Source organism: Euphorbia lathyris, chromosome 1, assembly GCF_963576675.1.
Source record: "Euphorbia lathyris chromosome 1, ddEupLath1.1, whole genome shotgun sequence".
Lineage (NCBI taxonomy): Eukaryota > Viridiplantae > Streptophyta > Magnoliopsida > Malpighiales > Euphorbiaceae > Euphorbia > Euphorbia lathyris.
Window position 1 is genome coordinate 59,950,863 of NC_088910.1, and position 27,460 is coordinate 59,978,322.

At 37.5% G+C, this 27,460-nt stretch overlaps 1 protein-coding gene across 2 annotated transcripts in view; it reads left to right on the plus strand.

The window, feature by feature from the left end:
* Positions 1 to 24,676, plus strand: part of LOC136234796 (mediator of RNA polymerase II transcription subunit 25) — a 28,744-nt gene extending 4,068 nt beyond the window's left edge. The window contains exons 3-15 of one of the 2 annotated variants that reach the window (XM_066024285.1): positions 5,793 to 5,856; positions 6,445 to 6,575; positions 7,758 to 7,967; positions 8,072 to 8,137; positions 9,012 to 9,222; positions 10,126 to 10,193; positions 10,320 to 11,159; positions 12,515 to 12,568; positions 12,720 to 12,748; positions 19,271 to 19,339; positions 19,514 to 19,598; positions 23,097 to 23,183; positions 23,437 to 24,676. In XM_066024285.1, the coding sequence (XP_065880357.1) occupies positions 5,793 to 5,856; positions 6,445 to 6,575; positions 7,758 to 7,967; positions 8,072 to 8,137; positions 9,012 to 9,222; positions 10,126 to 10,193; positions 10,320 to 11,159; positions 12,515 to 12,568; positions 12,720 to 12,748; positions 19,271 to 19,339; positions 19,514 to 19,598; positions 23,097 to 23,183; positions 23,437 to 24,036 (2,514 nt within the window). In that variant the 3' untranslated portion in view covers positions 24,037 to 24,676. Of the gene's footprint in view, positions 1 to 5,792; positions 5,857 to 6,444; positions 6,576 to 7,757; positions 7,968 to 8,071; positions 8,138 to 9,011; positions 9,223 to 10,125; positions 10,194 to 10,319; positions 11,160 to 12,514; positions 12,569 to 12,719; positions 12,749 to 19,270; positions 19,340 to 19,513; positions 19,599 to 23,096; positions 23,184 to 23,418 lie in introns of both variants that reach the window. The other variant, XM_066024277.1, reaches the window with a different exon arrangement.
* The last annotated feature ends 2,784 nt before the right edge of the window (positions 24,677 to 27,460 follow it).

The following is a 27,460-nucleotide window of genomic DNA, read 5'->3' on the forward strand; positions in this document are numbered from 1 at the left end:
TTGAGACAACCATGTAAGTTTAGTGACCAATGGTGCATTTAACCTGGTTTACTTGTGACGAGAAAAAAAAAAAGTAGCTCTACATCCTAAGATAAGTAGATATCTTTTGTAAGTGTAATCTATTAGATCTCTAATGCAAACTACTTTTTACTTAACATGGACCACAATCCTTTTTAGAGGCCAAGCAGTGTGCTATGCAGAATTTCTAGTATTCTTTTTGCAAATTCGATATGATGATTGCATTTTAAAATACGTAAATTCATTTTGAGTCTCAAATTAATCTTCAAAATTTCTACTGTATGGCAATATTATGTTACATATAAATGTAGGGCAGCTAAGTAATTAGCTATTAGTTTCTTAGCTGTTAAGTATTTAGTTCCTTTTATTAGTTTATTAGTTGCTAAGTCTTAATTACTTAATTGTTGAGTTTTTGCTAGCTTGAAGTAACTTTTGCGACCTAATTGTTAGGAATCATGAAAAATGTTAATGAAGAATCTATTGCAATATTATGTTACATATAAATGTAGGGCAGCTAAGTAATTAGCTATTAGTTTCTTAGTTGTTAAGTATTTAGTTCCTTTTATTAGTTTATTAGATGCTAAGTCTTAATTACTTAATTGTTAAGTTTTTGCTAGCTTGAAGTAACTTTTGCGACCTCATTGTTAGGAATCATAAAAAATGTTAATGAAGAATCTATTCTCTCCTCCTCTTTCTATTCTCTCCTCCTAATTCTATTCTCTCTCCTATCTTCTAAAATTCCTAACTGCCTGCTTCATACCTGACATTGGTATCAAAGGTATTCCTTCCTTCCGCAATTCTACAACAACAACAAAGCTTGAAAGGAGATTGAGGAGGCTGGTAATATAGAAGTAGAGCACATTGAGTTGGATGGCACTCTAAAGTTGAAAGGAGTCCTGAACAAGAAGACCATCATGATACTCATTCACAGTGGAAGTACCCCAGTGTTGTTAAAGGCGCGCCTGAGGCGCGCCTCGGCTAAGGCTCCAGCCTTAGCGCCTCTGGTGACCAAAGGCGAGCGCGGGCAGTAAGGCGCGCGCCTTGGTGCGCCTTTGTGCGCCTCAAGCCAGGCACAAGGCGCGCGCCTTGGCTTCCTTATGGTATTTTAGGGTTGAGTTGAGGGTATATTAGGTTTTTTAGGGTATTTTAGGGTTTTCTAACTTCAAAAAAGAAAAGAAAAGAAAAGAATAGCAGACATCATCGCACATAACTCGCAGCTGCAAATGCATCTAGTTCAAGTGTTAGGTCTAAGGCTAAGGAGAAAGATAAGGGTAAAATGCATCTTATAGATGATGAACCCGACTTTGTAGATGATGAGTACATTGATGAGGAAGGTGACAATGATGAGGAGATTGAGAACCTTATTCAAGAAGCATATGATGATGGAAGTGACAATGATGATGATGATGATGATTCTGATGAAGATTAGGAAGGAAGACTAGGAAGTTAAAGATTAGTAGTTTTCTAGAGTCAAGACTATTAGTTGTTTTAAGTTAGAATTATGAGTTTTAGATTATGTCTTAGTAGTTAACTAGAACTTAACTAGTGTATTTTATGGTTTATTGTTGGTTTTTGATTATTTATGACTAGTTTTATAAATTTATGATTTTTTTTTTGGTGCGCCTCGAGTCGCTCGGGCGCGCGCCTTAAGTTGCGCCTTGCGCCAAGGCTCCAGGACCCCCCTTGCGCCTTAGTGCGCCTTGCGCCTTTAACAACACTGAAGTACCCACAGTTTTGTGGGTACTAAACTTGCTAAGGAGGCTAAACTACCTCTGGAAAGCATCCAACCAGCAGTAGTATCTATAGCGGATGGCAGGCAATTGACTGTTAATTCGAAATGCAATGACTGCGCATGGTCTATGCAGAATGCTGAGTTCAAATTTCATGTCAGGGTTCTAGAACTAGAAGAGTATGACCTTATTCTTAGAGTGGACTGGATGAGAAGTCACTCTCCAGTGACCTTTAATTTTGGTCAAAACAAGCTATTGATCCAAAAGGATAATAAACAATTGGCCTTAAAGGGAATGACAGAAAAAGTCACTCTTAGATTGATGACTCTTAAATCAGCTAATCAAATGGTGGCCAAAGGATGGAAGAGTGTTACTTCAAAACTATTCCTCATATCAGTGAATGATACTAGTGCCCAAAATGCCCAAACCCCAGTTTCAAATATCCCTCTTCCACCTAACCCTGCCTTACAACCACTCTTACAATAATACCAACATTTGTTTCAAACTCCTACTACTCTGCCTCCTTCTAGGACACATGGCCATGTAATACCCTTAAAAGCAAGCATTGGACCTATCAAGGTCCGACCTTATAGATACTCTCATCACCAGAAGAATGAGATAGAGAAACTCATTGAGGAGATGTTGACCAATGGGATCATTAGGCCAAGCAACAACCCTTTTGCTTCTCCTGTGTTACTAGTGAAGAAAAAGGATGGAACATGGCAGTTCTATATTGATTACAGAGAGCTCAACAAGGCAACCATTAAGGATAAATTTCCAATTCCAGTGATCCAAGAGTTAATTGATGAACTCAAGGGGCCAAATTCTTTACTAAATTGGATTTGAGGGCAGGCTACCACCAGATTAAAATGAGGGCACTTTGAATTCCTAGTTATGCCATTTGGCCTCACTAATGCTCCAGCTACTTTCCAATCCCTAATGAATACTCTATTTAAGTCACATCTTAGGAGATTTGTCCTTGTTTTCTTTGATGACATCCTGATATACAATCATTCCCTATCTACCCATTTGCATCATCTTCAATTAGTATTTGACTTGCTAACTCAACATCAGTTGTTCATCAAAGCCTCTAAATGTGAATTTGGAGTTCAACAAGTGTCTTATTTAGGACACATTATCTTGAGTGAAGGAGTTGCAACCAATCCTGTCAAGATTGAAGCCATGGTTAATTGGCCCCAACCAAAGGACTAAGGGGGTTCCTAGGGCTCCCTGGATACTACAGACAATTTGTCAAGAACTATGGGACCATTAGTAGATCCTAAACCGATCTCCTTAAGAAAGACAACTTCCAATGGACTGAGGAGGCGACTTACAAGTTTTGAACTTCTTAAGAATTTAATGACACAAGCCTCGGTCCTTGCAATGCCAGATTTTTCTAAACCCTTCATTTTGGAATGCGATGCTAGGGAGTTGGAGCAGTCCTAATGCAGGGCAACAGACCTCTATGTTATCTATCCAAGGCACGCAGTCCAAGGAACCAACACCTCTCTGCTTAAGATAGAGTTTTGGCAATTATTCAAGCCTGCACCACTTGGAGGCACTTCCAAGGAAATATGACTTTAATCATCAAAACTGACCATGAAAGTATGAAGCACCTGCTTAAGCAAAGGCTTCATACATATTTGCAATAAAAGGGAGTCTCCAAGTTGTTAGGATTGGATTACACCATTCAATACAAGAGTGGAATTAACAACAAGGTAACCGATGCTCTATCAAGGCAACTTGAAGAAACAACAGACACTTCACACACTTTGACTATTACTATAGCAGTGCCTACATGGTTGGAAGAGGTCCATGCCTCCTACGATGGAGGTGATGCAGTATTGCAGCTCATACAACAGCTGACAGTTCAGCCTAACCAAGTCTCTCAATACTCTTACAAACAAGGTTCCTCAAGTTTAAATCCCAAATCTATATTGGGTCAGCAACTAACCTACGGTCTCAGTTGATTGAGGCTTGTCATAACTCGCTCATTGGTGGTCATTCAGGCATACGTGGTACCTTCTCCAGGCTTCAGCAGGCCTTCTATTGGCCTAGAATGTTGCCTCATGTCACTAATTGGGTTGCTTTTTGTGACACTTGCTTAAGATGTAAGGCTGACAATTCAGCCTACCCAGTATTACTTCAACCCTTACCTGTTGCACAGGGTGCTTGGCAAGACATTGCCATTGACTTTATTGAAAGGCTGCCCAAGTCAAAAGGGTTTGACATGATTTTGGTAGTCGTGGATAGGTTCACTAAGTCTGTTCATTTTATTCCTCTCACTCATCGCTTGGATGCTGCTTCTGTAACAAAGGTTTTCCTTGATACTATCTTCAAGCTTCATGGAATGCCCAAGACAATAGTATCTGAAAGGGACAAGATTTCTACTGGTATTTTCTGGAAGGAATTTATGAAGCTGCTAGGAACAAGCTTATTATATGGCAGTGCTTATCATCCTCAGACTGATGGGCAGTCTGAGAGGCTAAACCAGTGTTTAGAGAACTACCTTCACAGTATGAGTTTCCTTTTCCCAAAAAAATGGGCCAATTGGTTCCGCTTAGCGGAGTATTGGTACAATTCAAACTACCATAGTGCTATTTGCATGACCCCTTTTCAAGCACTTTATGGGGTTAACCTTGCTTTGACTGTGTTTCCCTCTAGTCAATCTAATGTAGCAGCTGTAGGGGACCTATTAGAGGTCAGGCAGCGCATGAATTCTCTGTTGAAGGAATGTCTTACATCTGCTCAAAATCGAATGAAATAGACAGCAGACATAAAAAGGACAGATAGAGAGTTTCTGTTGGAGATTGGGTCTATTTAAAGCTCCAACCCTATCGCCAGTCCACAGTTGCAGTCAGGAGTTCCCTTAAGCTTACCGCTAAATATTGTGGGCCTTTTCAAATCCTAGAACGAATTGGGAAGGTTGCTTACAAGCTGCAGCTTCCTGCCACTTGTCGGGTGCATCCTGAATTTCACATCTGCCTATTGAAGAAGAAACCTCCAACATTGCCTGTCTTGACTACCTTACCACCCCTTCAAGATGATGTTTTTGTCATTTAGACAAACAAGGTCCTCAATACTCGCAATGCTGTCATTGACAACACAGCTACACCCCAGCTGCTCATCCAATGGCTTGGCTTGCCCTCTATCGATGCCAGTTGGGAGGATTCGACTATGATTGCAGCTCAATTTCCCGAGTTTTTTCACTCTTGGGGACAAGATTGTGCAAAAGGAGGGGGTTTTGTTATGTATAAACATAGGACAGCTAAGTAATTAACTATTAGTTTCTTAGTTGTTAAGCTTTTAGTTCCTTTTATTAGTTTCTTAGTTGCGAAGTCTTAGTTATTTAATTATTAAGTTTTTGCTAGGCGTCATTTCTTTTTCTTTAAGTAACTTTTTGCCACCTCATAGCTAAGTACAACTATAAATGAGGCTTTTTGTCATTGTTAGGAATCATCAAAAATATTAATGAAGAATCTATTTCCTCCTTCTCTTTCTATTCTCTCCTCCTAATTCTATTTTCTCTCTCCTATCTTCTAAAATTCCTAACTGTCAGCTTCATACCTGACATATTATTCTTGAGCATCTGTAATTCTGTCTGAATTTGTTAATTTCTTTTCTGTTGCATTTTATGAGAGCTGGTTGTTTTATGGGCTAAATTGGTTCTTGAATTATATCTTACAGTATCTTTTGGATTATTTTAAGAAGCTTCCCTGTTATTGTATTGGGCCATCGTTTCTAGCTTCTTTTCAATATATTCTGAAATAGAAGAAATCAGATTTTTGTATCCATATTTACTTAGTTTTTTTAAATCTGGTTTGACTTGATAGGAATATTGTTTACCTAAACTAGCTATTGTGTTAATCAGATCATGCAATTATTTAGATGGAATATTCCATTGAACTTCCATCTACCTTAATCAGTTTAAGTGTTTTAGATTTTTAATTGAAGGTGTTACCATAATTTTTTTTAATGAATTTCTTCTAACCATGAAGTGTTTGAGATTGCTAATCGCCTTCTATATCTTTCCACAAAATGCAGAAGCTTGCCACTTCTAGTGTTGATTTTGCTCTGGTAACATTTTATGCACATGGATCTTATTCTGGTATAGCTTTTGCTTTATTCTCTTGACTCAGCTTATGAAACTTGTTTCTCGATTGATGGTTTGGTTGCATGTTAGAGTTTTTTTACCCTGAAAAATAATCTATAATGTTATGTTTTTGGTTGCATCCCTCTTCTATTCTACATTCATTTAAAGTACTCATTCGGCCAATGCAAGGTTTTATGTTTTTGCTTTATTCTCTATATCATTGATTTAGGATTCAAGTGAAACTTGTGATTTTTATTTTTTGGTCTTTTAGCTCAAGTCGAAGTCCAAAGAACATACTATGCATGTATTTGATGCTTTTGTATTGAAGTTCCTTTCAAATTTACGCTCGCTAACATACAATTAATTCCCCTATTTTGATTTTAATTGGGAAAATTTAGACAGCATAATAAGAAGAATTAGATTGCTACTGGTTATTTAAGATTACTTTAACCCTTGCTACGACTAAAATTGCAATAAACCAAAATTCTGTAGTTTGCTTGATAGTAATGTAGAGTTGAAATCTTGGTTTTACCCTGCTATATTTCTGCTATGCTTTTCTAATTAACAAAAATAGGAGTCTTAGTTACTCTGTTCTTTCTGTAGCTTGCCTAGTGCAACGAAGTGGCTGGACAAAGGATGTTGACATCTTTTTGCAATGGTTGTCAGCCATTCCTTTTGCTGGTGGTGGCTTCAACGATGCTGCTATTGCAGAAGGGCTTTCTGAAGCTTTAATGGTACAAGTGTTCATATTCTTACTTTTTTTTAGTTATGATGATTTTAAATTATTATTTTCTTTAGTCCATTTTCTAGTGGCTAAAATTAACCAAGTAGTCTCAATGTTAAAAAGGGTCCATGGTATAAGCCGTTTTCTCTCGTTCCCCTGAGTCTAGGGCTGCATTCACAGAAAAGTTTCATGCCACTGGCGCCTTCTCTACGTTACCCCTACTCAATCTAGACTTCATGACACGATTATTATAGTAATTAAGGGAAAACATTTTAGGTATTATTTAGGCAGTTAATTGTCTTAGATTAAGTTGTTCATTAGCTGTTATTTAATGTGGTTGACCGAGTTAAGCCCAGTAATTAATATGGTTGACTGAGTTAAGACCAGTAACTAATGTGGTTGTCTGAGTTAATACTAGAATTGTCCTTTTCTGCAACGGGTGCCACCTCGTAGCTGGTAAAGCTATTTATATGAGGTCTATCCTACCATTATCAGGATCATTATGAAATCAATGAATATTCTATTTCTTCCTTCCCCTCACTTCTCTCTCTGATTTTATTCTCCCTCTCTCTGACTTCATTCTCTACGATTCTCTCCGTATTTCTGTGTTTCTCTCTTCTTCCTTATTCTTCTCTTCCCTATATTCTATTTCTGCCCTAATCTTCTATTGACAGGAATCCTAATCCTGACACTTCACTACGTCTCTTTGTTCTCATTTATGTTCAATTTTCCATATTGGTGAGTTTGTTTATCTGTACTGAAAATGCAATTCATTTTAACTGCTGTCCTCTCAACTCATGTTAGTCAGATGAAGCTGTCTATAATTTTACTTTTGGAATTCTTTTATCATACTATAAGCTAGATTTCAAAATCAATTATTCTACTGCTAAAATTTCTAACTTGTATTTTCCCTGCTAAGTTAATTGTGTGTTGAAAAAAGGTTCAATTTTTGGCACACAGAGCATTTCTAGAGTGGAGGGGGCTTGTTCCTTTGAATGTTATTTAACTAGATTGGGGGCATTCCTTTTCAGTTTGTTCTTAGTTATTTGTTTCTCTGCATCTGTCTTCTCAGTTATTTCAGGATGATTCCTTGCCCTCACTGGTTTACTTTACTTCCATTCTCAACAACAAAAAAAAAAAGTGTTCATATAAACATGGATACTTCTCATTTTCACTTTTTTACTTAACTCAGATGTTTCCTTTTCCTTCAAATGGAAGCCAAGGTCAACAGAATATAGATGGTCAAAGGCATTGTGTTCTTATAGCTGCAAGTAACCCATACCCCTTACCGACTCCAGTGTATCGACCACAGATACACAATTTGGAGCAGAGTGAAAATGTTGATTCGCAAACAGAAAGTCGCCTATCTGATGCAGAGACAGTTGTGCAATCATTCCCTTTGGTACTTGTTTTGATTTCCTATCTAATCAACTAGTTTTGTTCTTGTACTCTCTCATGAATGTTTATTACTTTTTTTTTCCTACTGACTCCTAGTTTGCACTGCAGTGCTCTATATCTCTGTCTGTCATTTGCCCAAAACAGCTTCCAAAACTAAGGGCGATATACAATGCTGTAAGGAAGTTAGTTATTACTTGATCTCATTTTTCTTTTTTAAATTTGTACCAGATTGGATGGAAAAAAACTTCTATATACTGCTGGAGGCATCTCAACTGGACTTCTATTTGTTAAACTATTACTCCCATAACTTGTTCAATAAACGATGAAACTGCACATAGATTGTCAAAACTAAAGCTTAAGCTGGTAGTTAAGGCCTAAGAATAGCTTTTATTATTATCTTTGACACACTCCCTCAAGCGAATGCTCCTTGGGCTTGAAGTGAGGCTTTGATACCATGTTAAGGAACCAATTGAACCAAAAGCTTAAGTTGATAGTTAAGGTCCAAAAATAACTTTTATTATTATTATTATCTCTGACAAGGATTTAGCAGTCATGGCACCTTGGGCAATGAAGCCTCACATGGATGAAAGACTAACAAAATCCTAAATCAGTTTTTAAACAATGGATACATGAAAATGAGAAATATGAGGGAGCCTACGGTGTTGCAATGAATGATATTTTGTCAGATATTAATATGGAGTGGACCTTTATCTATCAGTTCGAGCTTTTAGTTCAAACGGTTCCATTACATGGTATCAGAGCCAGTGTGAGCAAGTGGTCCAAGGTTCGATTCCTGGCAGCCCCATTTGTTGAGTTATTTGCAGGACATGGTAATTTGGGCCTGTGTTGTGCAAGCTTCAAGCCCAGTGGGCATTCGCATGTGGGGGTGTGTCAGATATTAATATGGAGTGGACCTTTAACTATCAGTTCGAGCTTTTAGTTCAAACGGTTCCATGACAATATTATTTGCATTTCCATCATTAAAATAAATCCAGAAATGTTTCATCTGCATTGATGAATGGGCAATCCCATGCACCACTTTGTACAGGGAAAACGCAACACTCGAGCAGCAGATCCTGCAGTTGACAATGTTAAAAACCCACATTTTCTTGTTCTAATATCTGAGAACTTCCTTGAGGCTCGTGCTGCTTTAAGTCGCTCTGGAGTAGCAAATCTGCCTTCCAACCAGAGTCCTGTAAAAATGGATGTCTCTTCAGTAACCTCTGTTGCAGGGCCACCTCCATCTTCAATACCATCAGGTTATTTGCCCAATGATATCAGCTTTTTAGTGATCTAGTGCAGTTAACTATGTGCTTGATTTGTTACTTTTCTCCTCTCAAATATATTATTTTACGTTTTGCTTACGAGTGGAAAAAGAAATGCTGTATCATTTAGCATTTCCTTCATGTATTATCTGTTCAGCCTCTTGTAAACTTGAACTTCAGAGATTTTTTGGGACATTTAAATATATACTGAAGATATACTTCCGCTCTGCAACTCAAGGCATGTTACTGCCTGCTTGTTGCAGAGGCTGTGAGCTTATTGTGAGTCATATCCATATTTGAAAAATTGTTGGCAAATTCATAGTTAAGATTTTCCTGCAAGGTGATGTCATATTAGTGCCATTTGTCGAGTTCTATGCATTTTAATATCAAGCATAAATCTAAAATTAAGTGGGCATGTGTTTGAGTGAGGCATCTGGGCAAGGGCCATTATTTAAACTTCAAAGGCATGTTAGAAACTGCCACTACTAAATTCTTGATTTGGTGTTCTCCTTTTCAAAAACAGGCTTAACTTTTTTTGGCCCCTGAGATTGACAAAATTTCTGTATCTACCCTGTACTTTTATTTGGTTAGGTTTGAACATTTTATTTATATTAACATGTAGCTTTTCTCTAACGGGACCTTCAAGCATGAGCTTTAATGTTCTTGTAAAAAGTACATCGATGGTAATGTATATCTTTAAATGGAGCAAGGCTAATACACTTGATGGTCCTGTATAGAAGGCTAAATAATTGTTCACATGATGAAAAGTAACAAGGTCAAATATTACCGAATAAGAGTACAAGACTTAATAGACAACTTTTGCCAAGTAAATTGTCAAAAATGACCTTTTTCCTTTCTGCTTTTTGAAAGCTTACTTTCTACTTTTAAAAATTTCAGTCAATGGATCTATGATTAACCGGTCACCTATTTCTGTTGCAAATGTTCCCACCGCAACTGTAAAAGTCGTAAGTGTAACTTGTTCCTTATTCTATTTTTTTCTCTTGTATATGGGAAATAAGTTCACTGTCTAAAATTTTGTTGCTATCATGTCTCGTGATTATAGTTACAGATTACTGATCTTATAAATTCAGGAACCAACCACTGTAACTTCCATAGCACCTGGACCTGCTTTTCCACATATTCCATCTGTGCGACCTACTTCTCAAGCAGTTCCAAGCTTGCAGACTTCTTCGCCGCCTACCACTACTCAAGAGATGATTACCACTGGAGATAATGTGCCAGAATTAAAACCTACTCTGAATGGGATGCCACAATCTGTACGTCCTGTGCCTCCTGCTGCAGCAAATGTTAGCATATTGAATAATATCTCTCAAGCACGGGTGATGAACTCGGCTGCCCTATCTGGAGGAAGTTCTATTGGTCTCCCATCAATAAATCAAACTCCAGTGGCTATGCATATGTCAAATATGATATCTAGTGGAATGGCATCTACTGTGCCTGCTGCTCAATCTGTATTTTCCTCTGGACAACCAGCTATCAATTCAATTACTGGATCAGGAACTGTAACAGGAACTTCGCAAATTGCACCGAACTCTGGTCTTGGTTCATTCGCTTCTGCCCCTAATATGTCAGGAAATTCAAACATTGGGATATCACAACCAATGGGTAACCTTCAATCAGGTATTAGCATGGCCCAATCAGTACCGGGCATGAGTCAAGGAACCCTTTCAGGAGCACAAATGGTTCAGAATGGAATTGGGATGAATCAGAACATAATGAATGGTATGGGTCCATCAGGTGTTTCTTCTGGACCCAGCACCATGATTCCAACTCCAGGAATGACTCAACAAGCACAGAATGGGATTCCATCGCTTGGTGTCAATAACAACTCCTCAGCTAATATGGCATTGTCTCAGCAGACAACAAGTGCTCTACAATCAGCACAATCCAAATATGTCAAAGTCTGGGAGGTAAGTCTGGTTATAAAGGTGTAAGATGGAGTTGTAAAATACTGATTGCATTGTTGAACTTTGAGCATGGATTTCTTGGTTTTTCAAAAGATATTTTACCTTTTTAGCTACCTGTGATGTTGACTTTGGTAATCTAACAATTTCCCACTTATAATTTGTCTCGTGTTATATAGTCTGTTGAAATGCAATGGTCATGCTTGGGTAATCTCAGCTTGGAAGTTAACCGATTCTGTTATTTTTTCACAAAATAATCAGCGAATGCTAGATTAACGTGACCTGCACTTTAGTGCAAATTGTTAAGGTGGGTGAGGGTTTGATAGAACCTAGCACTGGCAGTTGGTGCTTGCCCTTCCCCTCCAATATCTCTCCATCTACAGACTGCCTGATATTGAAATGGAGAGAAAATCTTAAGATCCAAAATTTGAGGTAAGACAAGTAATCTAGGCTCTGTCAACAGTCCTCATGTACCGTATCACGAGTAGTCTTACTGAACTGTATCTGTGAAGTGAATACATCTAAGGGCCCAATGGCCTCACGAGGAATCATATCACAGAACCCAAAGCCATGATTGTTGGAGTTCTTTAATAACTGAAATCTAAAATACATTGCATGTGCAAAGCAATGCTAAACCTTAAGATTTAGACTATATTACCTGTCCTACGACTGCAGAAGTATAGTTCAGTTTCTGACTAGACTTCTATTCATTAAACTTGTGCCAAACATGTGGTTAAGTATAAGAACCGTCTTTGATATTCCTTTCTGTTATCTTGTTGCCGTAGTACTCCTTAGCAATTTATGGGTGTCAAATGAACCAACAGGACCAAATTGTGTCATTCTTTAAGGTGACCTTATTTCCTTATCAAAGCCAAGGCACCTAAACAATAATGCCCTCTCTACTTGATTGAAAAGGGAAGAATAATACCCCTAATCAAGTTGAGGTCATTCCATAGTCCATACACATCCTAGCTTCTCTTTTTTCCCTTACGAGTTTGTTTGCTTAAAATGATGCTGTCGTATGGCGCTTTCTGTTTGACTATAGTTTTGATACTCTTTGTCCAGTCAGGAACTATCAGGATATTTATTTTCGCATAGTGCCTTGAAATTTCTCTGGGATAGGAAAAGGTAAAATTCAGTGGATCAATCTGCCAATTATTTAGAACATTATATACTCTCTTACAAATTGACTTGTATTTATTAGCTTTTGATGACTTTTATAAGCTCTTGTTGATTCTTGATATAGCCGGAACTTCTCTTTAAAGTGGTTTCATCTATCTATCATCACTGCATTTTTTTGCTCTAATTTACTTCATCATCTGATGGGGTGTGATTGTGATTGAACTCCAAAATCCATGCAGGGAAATTTGTCTGGGCAGCGTCAAGGACAGCCTGTCTTCATCACCAGATTGGAAGTATGTATAAAACAGCTAATAAAATATTCACATAGATATGTCTCTTTTATAAGTACAATTGCATGGTGTTCTGCTTCATCTACTTTACTCTTGCTATTCAATCTAGATGTCACAGAATGCAAGTACCTTATGCCTTGTCATTTGCTTGCAGGGTTACAGGAGTTCTTCAGCTTCAGAATCGTAAGTTTAGGATTACAAGATAACTCCATTGATAATTGATCCATATGTCCATTCTTAAAGTTTGCTTTACTACTCAACTCTTTAACTTTTATAGATCAGCATACAAATTAGTTACCATGTATCACCTCTATGAATTCTGTTCTCTTGGGCATCTTTTTGAGTTTAGGTTTGATCACCTTGAGCATATTGTTCACTCATCTGTATATTGGTTTTTAGGCTCTATTGGTTCTTCCGAAACGAAGTTATCTGCTAGGGAAAAAATAAATTTACTTCCCTAAGATGAAGCTTGTTTTTCTATTAGAGAAATATTTCTATAAATTTGGTACTAGTATGCAGAATTTTCAGCTATTTACTACCAACTATGCAGAGTTACGCTGCCATCTGTGAAAACCTAATTGAAGGATGAATATTTGTCTTGTCTGGTTAAGCCATATTGAATTTTATAGTTAGTTTACATGCAGTTTGAATTTTGATGGTATCATAAAATTAATATCATCGTTAAATGATTATAATAGTATAAAATCCAATGTTGCAACTTCATAAGGATGTCGTTCCTAAGTTTGTTATTACACGTTAAACCTAGTTAGAACTTTGTATAAATAGGTTCTCCTAGATAGAGTTAGGTAAGGTTTTTGGTTCTCCTAATTAGTATTGGTTTAGGACTCTATGTGTATATATATTGGGTCTATTCTATTGGTTTAGGACTCTATGTGTATATATTGGGTCTATTCTATTGAGTAATTCAAGCATAGATTATTTCAGAAACAGTTCTCTTACATGGTATCAGTGCATTAAGGGTTCAATTCGCGATTACATGGTATCATAGCATTAAGGGTTCAATTCCCGATTCCGATCCTTTCCTCAATTGGTCGATCTTCTTCTCCCTATTTCTGGTTCGATCTTCTTCTCCCGATCTTCTTCTCTGCGACATCATCTCCCTGTTTCTGATTCGTTGGTAATAGTCGAATATGACTATCGGCTTCCTTGGCTTTCTTTTGCGATCGACCGGTTCTTCTCCTTGCTGCTCGATCGTTCTTTTCCTTTTTTTTTTTCTTTTCTCTTCTTTGCTTTGTAGGGATCGTTCCTCTCTTCAGTTGGTTACTGCTCAATGGTTCTAGATTCCTCCACTACTTAAATAAGTATTAATTTGCTTTAGTCTGAGAAGTGTGGATTTCTCCACTATTTAAATAGGTATTATGTTGTTTTGGTTGAGAAGTGAGGGAGCAGACATCTGTTGAGTAAAAAAAATATTCTCCCTCACCACAAAACTCTAAAAAAAACAATGTCTATGGATTCCTCCTCATCAGCAGGGTTCCTCTTCTTCCTCATTGGGGTCTCACTCATCCGGAGTTTCCAGTGGAAACAATACTGGTTTTTCTCAATCACAAACTGACAGATTAAGTCACAATTTATCAGTCAAACTCACCCCCTCTAACTTTCTACTATGGATGAGCCAACTGAACAATATTCTGAAAGGAGCTCGTTTATTTTCTCACATCTCCGCTACAGCTCCTCCAATAGGCATGAATGTAGATGATTGGGAAGCTCAGAATTCCCAAGTCCTTGCAATGATCTATGGGTCCGTCTCTAATAACATGCTCCCACAGTTAGTGGGTTCCGAAACTGCCAAAGAAGCATGGGACAAGCTTCATACAACTTTTGCTACATGCACTCGTCCTCAAATTCGACAGATAAGGAATCAACTTCTACACCCTCAAATTCTGTTTCTACTTATATGCAAAAGGCTAAAATTTGTTTAATCAATTGGCTACTTACTGACCGTTTTGTCGCTCCATAGAAGCTCGACGCAAGCCTATTACTTATGATAACCTGTTTGGCTTATTGATCAGTGAAGAAATCCAGCTTGCTCGAGATACGACAATGGATTTAAATCTCTCCCTGTCTGCTCAGTTTGTTTCTCGTGGAGGATATAACAATTGTGGACGACAACGCGGCCGTGGAAGGCAGTCCCGAGGTGGACGGTCCAACAACCAAGTTGCATCCCGCGGATATGGACAACGATTTCAGCATGGACGTGGCAATTTGAATTCAACGGTGTCTAACACCGATTACTCTGCAATAACATGTTATAACTGTAACGGCAAAGGCCACTATTCTCGTAATTGTTCTTCACCAAATTTCAATCAAGGCCAACGACAGAACAATCAACCTTCATGACATCTTGCAACTGCTAATCGAAATCAGCCTTGGGTCATGGATACCGGTGCTACTCATCATCTCACCTCTGATTTGGAAAATCTTGCTTTGCATTCCGAATATCATGGTCCTGAGGAAGTCACTATATGTAATGGTTCTAAACTCCTTATTCATAACTCCTTATTCATTTTGTTGGTGCCTTTGATTGTCAGATGAACGGTAAAAATCTTTAATTCAAAGATGTGTTATTTGTTCCTTCTGCTTCTCAAAATTTAATCTCTGTTAGATCTCTTACCTCATCTAACAATATTTCTGTTGAATTTTTTGCTAATTTTTTTTGGTAAAGGATTTGGCAACGAGGAAATCATCCTCAAGGGGGCAGAGTAAGGATGGCTTATATTACCTTCCAGTTCAAGCTTCAGTTCGAGTTTCAATAAATTTTGCTGCTTTATCTATGTGCCATGCTTGTTTAGGCCATGCAGCAATTCCAGTTGTTAGAAAACTCGTTTCTTCTAATGTTATTTTAGCTTCAGATAATAAAAAGCATTCACTTTGTGAACCATGTTCTTTAAGCATAATTCATAAACTTCCTTTCGCCAAATCCAATTATGCTGCTAAACAACCATTAGAGTTGATTTGTTCCGGTGTGTGGGGTCCTGCACGTATTAAATCTCATGATGGTTATTCATACTATGTTCTCTTTTTTTATCATTTTACAAAATATTCATGGATCTTCTTTCTGAAAAAGAAATCTGATGTGTATGACACATTTATTAAGTTTCGTTTGCTTGTGGAAAACTACTTTGGACTCCCTATCAAATCCTTCTAGTCAGATTGGGGTGGCGAGTTCCAGGCCCTCACAAAATATTTTTCAGATAATGGAATACATCAGAGATCCTCTTAGAACAAAATGGTTGTGCGGAAAGAAAACACCATCATATTGTTGAAACTGGTTTGGCACTATTAAATCATGCTCGTATGACTGTTTCCTTTTGGTCTTATGCGTTTGATACTGCCGTGTATGTAATCAATCGATTGCCCACATCTACTATTAACTTTGCAATTCCATTTCAGTTACTATTGGGAAAACTTCCAGATTATATACAAATTCGTATCTTTGGTTGCTTATGTTATCCTTGGCTTCGTCCTTATAGTCCACATAAACTTGCATCTCGGTCTATGAAATGTGTATTCTTAGGTTATCATCAACTTTATAAAGGGTATCGTTGTTTTGATCCTGTCTTAGGAAAAATCTATGTCTCACGCCATGTGTTATTTGATGAACATGATTTTCCATTTGAAGAGTTGAGAAAGAAAGTTACTGGTATCCATGACTCTCGACCAACCTTATTAGCAACTTCTACAATCACTGTTCCTCTCCTGATACGTAAACCAGATTTTTCCACTTCGGTCCCGTTTGCGGCTAGTTCTGATGGTATAGCGTTACAAATTCCGGCCACATCACCAGTCTCGCCTAAACATCATCACACCGGTTTGACCGCAACGTCTACCAGACAAACAGTCATCGCAGGATCGTCCATCAAAAGAAGCAGTTAAGACTCTGATTGCTCATCCACGGGCGTTGTCTGCCATTCCAATTGATCCTGAGCTATCAGCTGATACAACGAATAGTGTCTCTTCTTCCCCACTGGTTTAGGCTCTTCAGGAACCTTCGTCTCGTCTCCATCGGATGGTCACTAGATCCCAAGTTGGGGCATTAAAACTCCGGATACTCACAACTACAGTACAGAGAGAGCCCACAACCTTCCTACAGGCTTCAAAATCACATGAATGGAGAGATGTTATGGGATCAGAATACAATGCGTTGATGGAAAATGGCACGTAGAGCTTGGTTCCGTTACCTTCAAATGCCAATCAAATTGGTTGTAGATGGATTTTTCAAAATCAAAACAAAGGTGGATGGCAGCATTGAGAGGTATAAGGCACGATTAGTGGCCAAGGGCTATCATCAGAGACCGGGAATGACTACTCCGAAACTTTCAGTCCAGTGGTCAAACCCACTACTATTCGCCTCATCCTAACATTAGCTGTTTCCTTTGGGTGGCGTATTACTCAACTTGATGTGTCAAATGCGTTTTTGCACGGTGATTTATAGGAGGTTTATATGACACAACCACCTGGGTTTGTGGATCCCAAACGCTGCTTACCTGTCTGCAAGTTGCACAAATCTCTCTTTGGTCTCAAACAATCACTACGTATGTGGCATGAGAAGTTAACTTCAATACTCTTTATGTTTGGTTTCTAGGGATCAAAGACGGACAACTCCTTGTATTATTTTCACTATGGTATTGTTCGACTGTTTTGTTTGATTTATGTCGATGATTTACTAGTCACTAAAAATGATCCAATTATGATTGCCAAGCTCGTTCAGTTTTTGGAGTCCCAATTTTCCATTCGGAACTTGGCACGATTACATTATTTTTTAGGTGTGGAATTTGACTGGAGTTCCAAGGGACCTTTTCTTCATCAAACCAAATATTGTAAAGCCATCCTTGAGAAATCGAAAATGCACAACAGTAAATCAGTTTCGAGTCCAACAAATCCAACCGAGAAATTGAGCATCCAGAATGGGGTTTTGTTACCCGATCCATGCATGTACAGGAGTATTGTGGGCAGTCTCCAATACCTTCACTCGTCCTAACATTTCCTTTGTAGTAAATAAAGTCTCTTAGTATATGCATGCGCCTCGTGAATCACATTGGTTAGTTGTCGAACACATCTTGTGTTATCTAAATGGGACTAGTTCGTTTGGGCTGACACTACATCGAGGTGACCGGCTTGGCCAATTGCACTGTTTTTCAGATGCCGATTGGGGTAGAGATCAAGATGATCGAAAATCCACCATTGGATATGCTATTTTTTAGGCAGATGCCTTCTCTCTTGGTCATCACATAAGCAACATACAGTTTCACGTTCGTCCATAGAGGCACAATATCGTTTGATCGCATCTGCTACGTCAGAGCTAAGATGGATACAAATGTTACTCTGCGAAGATGGTTTTCCACTAACCTCTCCACCTATCTTATGGTGTGATAATTTGAGTGCAGTATATTTAACTGCAAATCTTGAGTTCCATGACAACAACAAACACTTGGAAATTGATTTCAATTTCGTTCAGGATAAAATTCGTTCAAAAGCTGTCGTCGTACGATACATTTCTACCGTGGATCAGACAGCAGATGTTTTTACCAAACAATTACATCACGGCAGATTTCAATTGCTTTGTGACAAGCTTACAGTGCAGTCTCGGCCAGTACAGCTTGAGAGGGTGATAAGGATGTCGTTCCTAAGTTTGTTATTACACGTTAAACCTAGTTAGAACTTTGTACAAATCGGTTCTCCTAGAGTTAGGTTAGGTTTTTGGTTGTCCTAATTAGTATTGGTTTAGGACTCTCTGTGTATATATATTGTGTCTTTTCTATTGAGTAATTCAAGCATAAATTATTTCAGAAATAGTTCTACACAACTGATAAATGATAACATGATTATAATATAGAAGTTAAGTGTTACGTGATTCTAAAATCTTCTTGTTGAAGTTCTATAAGGTGCAATTCAACCAGTTATTATGTGTCATCATAACTGTTTGGCAGTAGATATCATCTACAAATATGCTAAGGTGCAAGTATAAAGAGGTCATAAAAGATTAAATTAAAATATAATTTATCTGTAGGAAGGTGAAAGTGACATTCAATGTAACCTGAGAGAACGTAAATCAAGGTGGTGTGTCCACATTGATTTTAGACTGGTAGATGATGCATCTATGAAAAAAGGCTGGCTATATCAAAGACAACAGTCATAGGAATAAACAAAATCACAGATGGATCAAGAATGATTCATGAAGTAAGTAAGGAGGATTTAGAATCCAACAGTAGGAAAGTAGATTATGGAGTGAATTAGCAGTTAGCAACTCGACAACACCTGGAGTGAAGCAGAGTTAATTGTTGGTGTAAAAGGCAGTAGGAATTTAAGTAACAAAATTGTAAATTTTGTTCTTATTAGTGCCTGCCTGAAGTTGAACTGAAATACACATGGTAATTTACCCATTTTATAGAGATATACGGCAGCCTTGCTAACCCTGTGCAACTGAAGTTCTAAACGCTTAATTATAAGTGTACAGTTGCTGAATCTTTGGAACATACTATTTATTGTCTTTGAAAGCACCATAAAGAAAGAGTGAAAAGGTTTATGTTGTATTTCCATCATGTTTTTCTATGCCTTCGATTTTTTCTTGAACTGTTCTGATTTCCTATGGGGCATGTGCATTAAACACCTCACTTGCATACACTAGGAAGGAAACAATGCAAGTATGCAACTGATTGATAAACTTTCTGTTATCCTTATTAGGCTTGCAGCAAACTGGCCAGCAACAATGCAAATAGTTCGGCTTATATCACAGGACCATATGAATAACAAGTAAGTGCTTGATGGAAATTTCCTTCTTTACTCCCTCTCTCTCTCTCTCTCTCTCTCTCTATATATATATATATATATATATATATATATATATATATATATATATATATTTCATTTGCTTGTCTGGTTGGATTTGTTTTTTTCCTTATCTTTCCTACTCTCATTTTCTTGCAGGCAGTATGTTGGCAAGGCTGATTTTTTAGTATTTCGGGCAATGAATCAGCATGGTTTTCTTGGACAGCTGCAGGAAAAGAAGCTTGTAAGTTGCATTCATGCTTATATCTTGTTGGCTCCTATGATTAACTTGTTTTTGTTTTTATTTTTTTCTGATTTCATCATCAGCTTTAGCTGTGTATATCAAGAATGAATGTTGCATTTTATGTTTGGCTTATGAAATTTCTGGTAAATATCCATTCATATTGAACTTAAATTATGGATATTGTTTTGTGAGATATTAGTGCAATGGGTAAGTAAGTTACTGGAACATGGTATTAGGAAATTGATTTCAAAACCTCTCACAATTATGAATTATGCTATAGGTTCCTAATATAGCATGCTATATTCATGTTGCATTGATCTTCATCAAAGCCCAAAATTTTTGCTTAGGGATAATGAAGATGAATATGTTATGAACCTTGGCGTAGCATCTAGTCACAGGTCTAGACACCAGAAAATTCTTCTTTGGATCTATATTGAATTGACAAAAAGCAGACTTGTCCTTGACAGAGCCCCTTTCTAATTTTGAATTTTGAGAGAATAAAAGTTGATATTTTATTGAATAGAAAAGCCTTTATATATATAGGCTGCAGATACAAGAGAGTTCTAGATCCTAAATTATAGGGATAATTATATCACCCCTTAAATTATAGGAATCAAGACTAACAATTAAAGGTAACAAAATAATATCTGAAATAACAAAAGGAAATAAATCTAAATTCTGGAATAGGAAAGCAATTAATAGGGAAGTAATAGGAAAGTATTTAATAGGAAAGTATGCAATAGGAAAGTAATTAGGCTGGATATTTCTTCTTTCCTTAGTAATGCCTTCCAATAAGAGTGTTCATATCATCACTCCCTAACTCGATTTTGAGGTTGTCCTCAAGCTCAAACCCTCGATAAGCTTCTTGAAAGTGTTCTAATGGCTCCCATGTTGCATCTATAAGAAAGAAGTCGAGGGGGTTCTCTACCAGCCGGAAAGGGGTAGTGTCGAGAGGAGAGAAGTGTGATAAGATGTATTATAGCAATACTCAGCCCAAGGTATCCAATCCACCCAACTTTGCGGTTGGTCGCCAGTGAGATATCGCAAGTACATCTCAATTGTTCGATCAACCACCTTCGTTGTTTGACCATCAGATTGAGGATGGTAAGCAGAAGAGAAAGCCAACTTAGAACCACTAAGGTGAAATAACTCTTTCCAAAACATGTTAAGGAAAATCTTGTCGCGATCAAAGACTATTGATTGAGGCAATCCATGGAGATGAAATACCTCAACAAAGAATATACCAGCCCGAAGATATCAGTAAATGGATGGGCCAAGGGTATAAAATGAGAATACTTCGTAAAAAGATCTACTACCAACAATAGCACTGACTTCCCTCGATCTTTAGGTAAGCCCTCCACAAAGTCTATAGAGATATCCACCCAAATTTGTTGCGGGACCTCAAGAGGTTGAAGTAGTCCTGTAGGTTGCAAGTTTTGACTTTTATGAGTCGTGGCTGAGTTTTGCGTTTGCATCAAACTGAGTCGGGGTTTTGCCATAGGAGGTTGTCCTCGCCATAAAATCTTGTTTCCGTTAAGGTTAAATTTCATAGTCAAGGAGCTAAAGTCCCACAAAATATGTCCAAGAGTATACAACCATTTGACTCCCAAACCCGCGTCGAATCCCTCTAATGGTATAGTATAAAAATCAGCCTGGACAATATCGTCTGCAACCTGAAGAGATACTAACTTGCATATTCCCATGCTTGAAACACGCTCTCCATTTGCCACTGGGAGTTGCAGCCTTTGTCGCTTCCCAAACTTTAGTCCCAAACTTGCAAGCAAGCCCTCATGAAGAAAGTTGTGTGTGCTGCCCCAATCGACCAACACTGAAACACTGACACCCGATATCTTTGCTAGTATCTGCATGGTAGGAGAATTGCAGGTTCCGCTAATGGCATTTAGAGAAAGCTCAAGATCTCCTGTCGTCTCTTCCTCTTCATTATTTGTATCTACTACCTCAATCCAAAATAACCGCTTGCATTTATGTTCCTGTGTATAAGATTCATCACAATTATAGCACAGTCCATTGGCCCTCTTTTCTGACACTTCTGCTCGTGTCAGCTTCTTGAAAAATGGTGTGGAAGAGTGCAATTTACTACCACCTCCTATTGATTGGACAATTTTTTCCCCACCTTTTGCAACCATGTTCTTGCTAGTGGAGATAACAATTTCGCTTTTGTTAGATTTGGAGATGGACCAGTTTGTGTTGGATCGCGAGGCTAGGGTTTATTGTGAGATTCTTTGTTTATGTTCTAATGTCCGAGCCATATGCATAGCAATTCTGAGGTTACCTGGTTGTTGGAACTCAACATCAATCCGGAGTTCTTCTTTCAACCCAGCGGTAAAAAGATCCACTCGTTGGCGAGGAAGAAGTCCTGAAGTCGGAGCCAATAATGTTTGGAATTGTCGTTGATATTCTTCAATTGAACCAGACTGCTTGAAGTTGGCTAATTCTCCAAAGGGATTATTACTCATAGCTGGCCCAAACCTTACGTGACAACACTCCTGCTCAATTTGATCAAACCATAGTTGGGCCTCACCCAATAGATGGAATGCAGCTAGGCCCACCTTATCTCCTTAAGCAGTTTTTTGATTGATGAAGAATTTCTCACACCTTTTCAGCCATCCTAGAGGGTCATCAGTGCTGTCATAGGTCAGAAATTCCATCTTGGAATAATGAGGTACCATAGATCCTCCCATCTTTGGTTCACGTCTGCCACCTAAACCCGAGGTTCTGCTGCTACCAGAAATTCCATTGTTTTGTCCCTCTATATTATTACTGCTAGATCCCTTCTCTTTTTCCCGAATTGAAACTGATAATTTTGCAATTTGTTCCTCCAGTGCACGATGATGAGACGACATTTGTTCCATAAAAGCATCCAGCTTCGACGCCAAATTTTGTGTGTCAATAATGGTTATTTAGGATAGTTATAGGGTTAATTACATCCGCAGTCTTTCAATTATCAGGAATGGAACACTAATTTCACAAAACTTAATTTCTTACATCAAAATCATCTAACTTCACATTTGCTTTCTCTTGTAGTCATTTTGTCCGGATTCTGTCAATAACAGTTCGAAAGGACACATGGATGACACATAATCCATATTTTTGCACGTAGATTAAAAAATAATAAAAAGAGTACTTAGTTTGGCCTTACTAGGTTCTGCTAATGTTGAGATATCGAAAGGGAGGGGTGAATGAAATTGACTGGATTGGATTTCGTGACATGTATTTTTTATTATTTTCTGTTTCATGTATAAAAATCTGGCTTACGTGTGGTTTATGAGTCTTTTCATGTGATTGTCATTGCTGGAATCTGGGTAGAAGGACCACATGAGATATCAAATGAAAAGTTTGATGATATTGATGTTAAGAAATTAAGTTTTATGACATTAGTGTTCCATCCCTTATACTTGGAGGACATGGGTGTAATTAATCCGTTAGTTAGATATTATTTGATCGACTTTTCTGACATAATGTCCTTAATTTCTCAAGTGTGCAGTGATCCAGTTGCCATCACAGACATTACTGCTTTCTGTTTCAGACAAAGCCTGTCGCTTGATAGGGATGCTTTTTCCTGGGGTAAGATCTGCAGTACCAAGAAGTTCTTTTAATATCTCAAATTGAAGAAGTTTCCTGCATAACCCTATATCCTCTCTTTCTTTTCAAATACTATTCTTTGTTCAAATTGCTTGATAAAGTTGTGATACTATGTGCTTAAGCCTGCAATGAACATATCCTTCGTTATTTAGGTATCGCTGCCAAGTTGCTGTATTTTTTTTCTTTTGTATTCTATATAAGCTTTTTATGGAATCAGGATATGGTTGTGTTTAAGCCTCAAGTACCGAGTCAGCAACAACAGCTACAAATGCAACAACAGCATCACCAGCAGATGCAATCGCAACAGCAACAGCATCCGCAGCTACAACAGCAGCAACTAACCCAGCTACAGCAGCAGCAACTCCCACAGTTGCAGCAGCAACTCCCACAGTTGCAGCAGCAGCAGCAACTCCCACAGTTACAGCCGCAGCAGCAACAGCTCTCACAGTTACAGCCGCAGCAACAGCAACTCGCACAGCTGCAGCAGCACCAACAGCAACTCCCGCAGCTGCAGCAGCAGCAGCAGCTTTCCCAGATGCAACAACAACAACAACAGCAGCAACAACAACTTCCACAGCAGCAGCAGCTTTCGCAACTGCAACATCAGCAGCAGCTTCCTCAACATCAACAGCAGCAACTCTCGCAGCTTCAACAGCAACAGCAACAGCAGCTTCCACAATTGCAGCAGCAACAACTTCCACAACAGCAGCAAATGGTGGGAACAGGAATGGGTCAAGCATATGTTCAAGGTCCAAGCCGGTCACAACTGGTTTCTCAAGGACAAGTTTCCTCGCAGGGGCCAACTAACATGCCTGGAGGCAACTTTATGAGTTAATAATAGATTCTATTTAAGAGGGAACAAAATCCAGAGTAAAACGAGTCCTTGAGAATTATAAGTACATATTGAGAGCTAATTTTAATTATTACATAGCAGACAATGTGCACATGGGATTGGGAGTAGTTAATCAGGAAGACTAATTAGTTAATGATGTATGATCCAGTTATGATGAATCTAGTGGCCTTCTAATGTTTCTCTTCTAAGTTGGAGTCATGATTGGCTGAAAATGAACCTTGATACAGCAATCTTTAGTCATGGGGTATCAATTAGCCATGGTTGTATTTTATGAGGTTACTGTATTGGGGGTTTAGCAGCTAGATTTTCTCAGGACCCAGACATGAGGGAAGCATTGTGTTGCACAGAAGCTCATAGTTGGGTGCGAGTAAAGTCATTTTGGAGTTAGATTCCACAACAATGTCTCTCATTTACTCGATAATTCCTATTTTATCTTCCATTGACACTCCTATAGATGATTGTAGATCTGTTCTGAGTTCAATAAACTCACTTTGGTTTGTAATCTCACTGAGGAATTGGTTCTATAGTTCGTTGAAATCTTTAACTACTCAAAGCAAACAAGGAATTTAGCTCCTTGAGATCTTTAACTACTCAAATCTAATTTTAATTTTATTTCATTTTATTTATGTTACCCTTTCTTTTATCCAAGTTGATAACTGGTTTTCACGTTAAGAAATTGTTGGCGATGTACAACTAATCATAATTTTGTGGATAACTATGGGAGATGGTAAATAGACGGGCCTCAATCCAGTGTCATTTTAATCTCTTCGATTTCGATTGTTAAATTGTAGGTGGTTTTGAGTCTGACAGACAAATATTGACTGCGCTCCAGATATGGCTGAAAAAATATAAAAATAAAGACTTCAATGACAACAAATTCTACCATTGATACAGGTGAGTTTTTTTGGGAAACAGAAAGCAAACAAAAAAAAAAAAACAAAAAGATTTAGGGAAAGTAAAGTTTTTAAGAAACTTAAAATATTAATATATTTCAGATCTATAATGTTAAGGGAAGTGAATTACTCTTGTATTTTAGTAACTTAAATTCAGACCTCCACAACACTTATAAGGAGATGAATATATAGCGCTTATAATGGTCATGCACATATCTTAAGTCTTATGAGTATTCTAGAAACACAACTCAAGTCTTTCATAAAAGGCGGTCCATTTTCACATTCACGTAAGTGATTTCAATATGAAATCAGTAAGAGTTTCTCATAATTCATCATCTGATAAACATTTATCAAGTTTAATATAATGAAGCACCACACAACGGACTATGAATATAACATGCACTAACTTACGTCATAGGAATGAGAGAGATAATACACAACGTCAATATGTGGATTTTAGTCACATTTCTCTCTACGTTTCAAGAACTCTTACAGGTAAGCCATTTGTAAGAGGATCCACTAAATTTTGCTCGGGCCTCGCATATCCTCAGCAATTACCCCATTCATCAACCGCATTATGTGTAAAACTTATGTGCGTTCTCTTTTCATTATAGACACTCTCTTTAGCAATTCCCATGGCTACTTGTGAATCACATTGTAGTAATATATGTGCATCTTACCTCCCCCATAATGGAATGTGGGCTAACCAACTTCTCAACTATTTTGCTTCTTGACATGCCAATTCAAAAGTTATAAATCCATATTCCATAGTTGAACGTGCAATGCTTGTTTGTTTGGACAATTTGTATGAAATGACTCTATCACTCAAGACAAAAACATACTCTCTCTGTTCCACAATAGATGTCTTTTTAGAGAATTTTGTTTGTTCCATAATACATGATGTTTTGATTCAATCTATGCACACTAATTGAATTTTACCCAATATATCTCTATTTAAGTTGTATGTTTACTTTGGGAATAGATAAAAATTAGTTAATGGATGCAATTAATACAAAAGTAACAAAGTTTTTTGGTTAAAATTAATTGCATTTCTTAATTATTAAATTGTGAACTCAAATTCATAGTACCTTTCAAGTATGAAAGAAGACGATGAAATGCATTCCCATGTTCAATATTAGGATTATAATTATATTACTCAGTCTACTAATCGCATATGTTATGTCTGTTCTGGCATGATTTATTAAAAACAAAACACTACATATGATTTTAGCATATTCTTCTTGTGAAACCCTATCTCGTTTATTTTCCTTAAGTGATATTCTAGGGTCATAAGGTGTTCTAGCATGCACCACATAAAAATTATTGCATTTTTTTCAATGTAATCTGACTTCCCAAATGAAAAACCATTTTTAGTTCTTATAACCTTTATTCCAAGTATTACATATGCTTCTACCACATCTTTCATGTCAAAATGATGAGATAAAAACTCTTGACTACATCTATATTAGTGCCCAAAATTAGCATTTTATCCACATATAAGTACATAATGAAATAATTGGTTCAAAAGGATTTGCAGTAAACACATGTATCCGAACCATCCACAACATACCCATTCGATACTAGAGTTCCACCAAATTTTTTATATCATTGCTTGGGAGCTTGTTCATATCCATACAAGGACTTCTTTCAAATTACATACCTTCTTCTCGAGAATATGTCCTTCGAGTTGTAGCACATAATTTCATTTTTTAAATCACCATTGAGAATTGTAGTTTTTACATCCATTTGATGTACCATAAGATTGTGTGTATAACTGCAACAATAATAAAAGTTACAGTGGTAAAAAATTTAGTAACACGAGAAAAAGTATCAAAATAATCAATACCTTTCTTTTGACTGTAACCTACAATAACGAGTATAGTTTTAAACTTCACAATGGTGCATCTGGTATTCTCTTCCTTTTGAAGATCCATTTTATTTTATAAGTTTGATCCCTTTTGGTAGGTCTAATAAGTCCCACGTATGATTTTATATTATGGAATCTAATTCATTTTTTATTGCTTCTTTCTAGTAATTGGAATCGATAGAGGTTATTGTCTTTTCATATGTTTTTGGATCTTCTTATATAGATAAGCTAACATTATTTCATCATATATTCTGTCATGATTTTCTAATAGAAAAATAGTTATAAATTAAGATCCAAAACTACTAGATATTCTTCTTATTTTAAGTGAATTACTATATCTAGCCACTTATTCCTACCTCTAGCCTCGGGAATAGACCGAACTACCTTTTGCCCAAAATTTGGAAAAACACAAAACCTCTCAAAAACCCTATAGACTCTTCAATCAAATCCGGACTAATTTGTGAACCAAAACATGGATCGTGACAGAGGCCATAAAGGGAAAGCGAAAATGGTAAGATTTACGGGTTTTTTTATTTAAGCTTCAAATTTGAATCTGTGAGCGATTTTAAAAAAACGCCGCAATCGCAGTCGGGCGTATGAACATCACGCCCGATCTATGGTTCCGGCGTATGAACATCACGCTCGA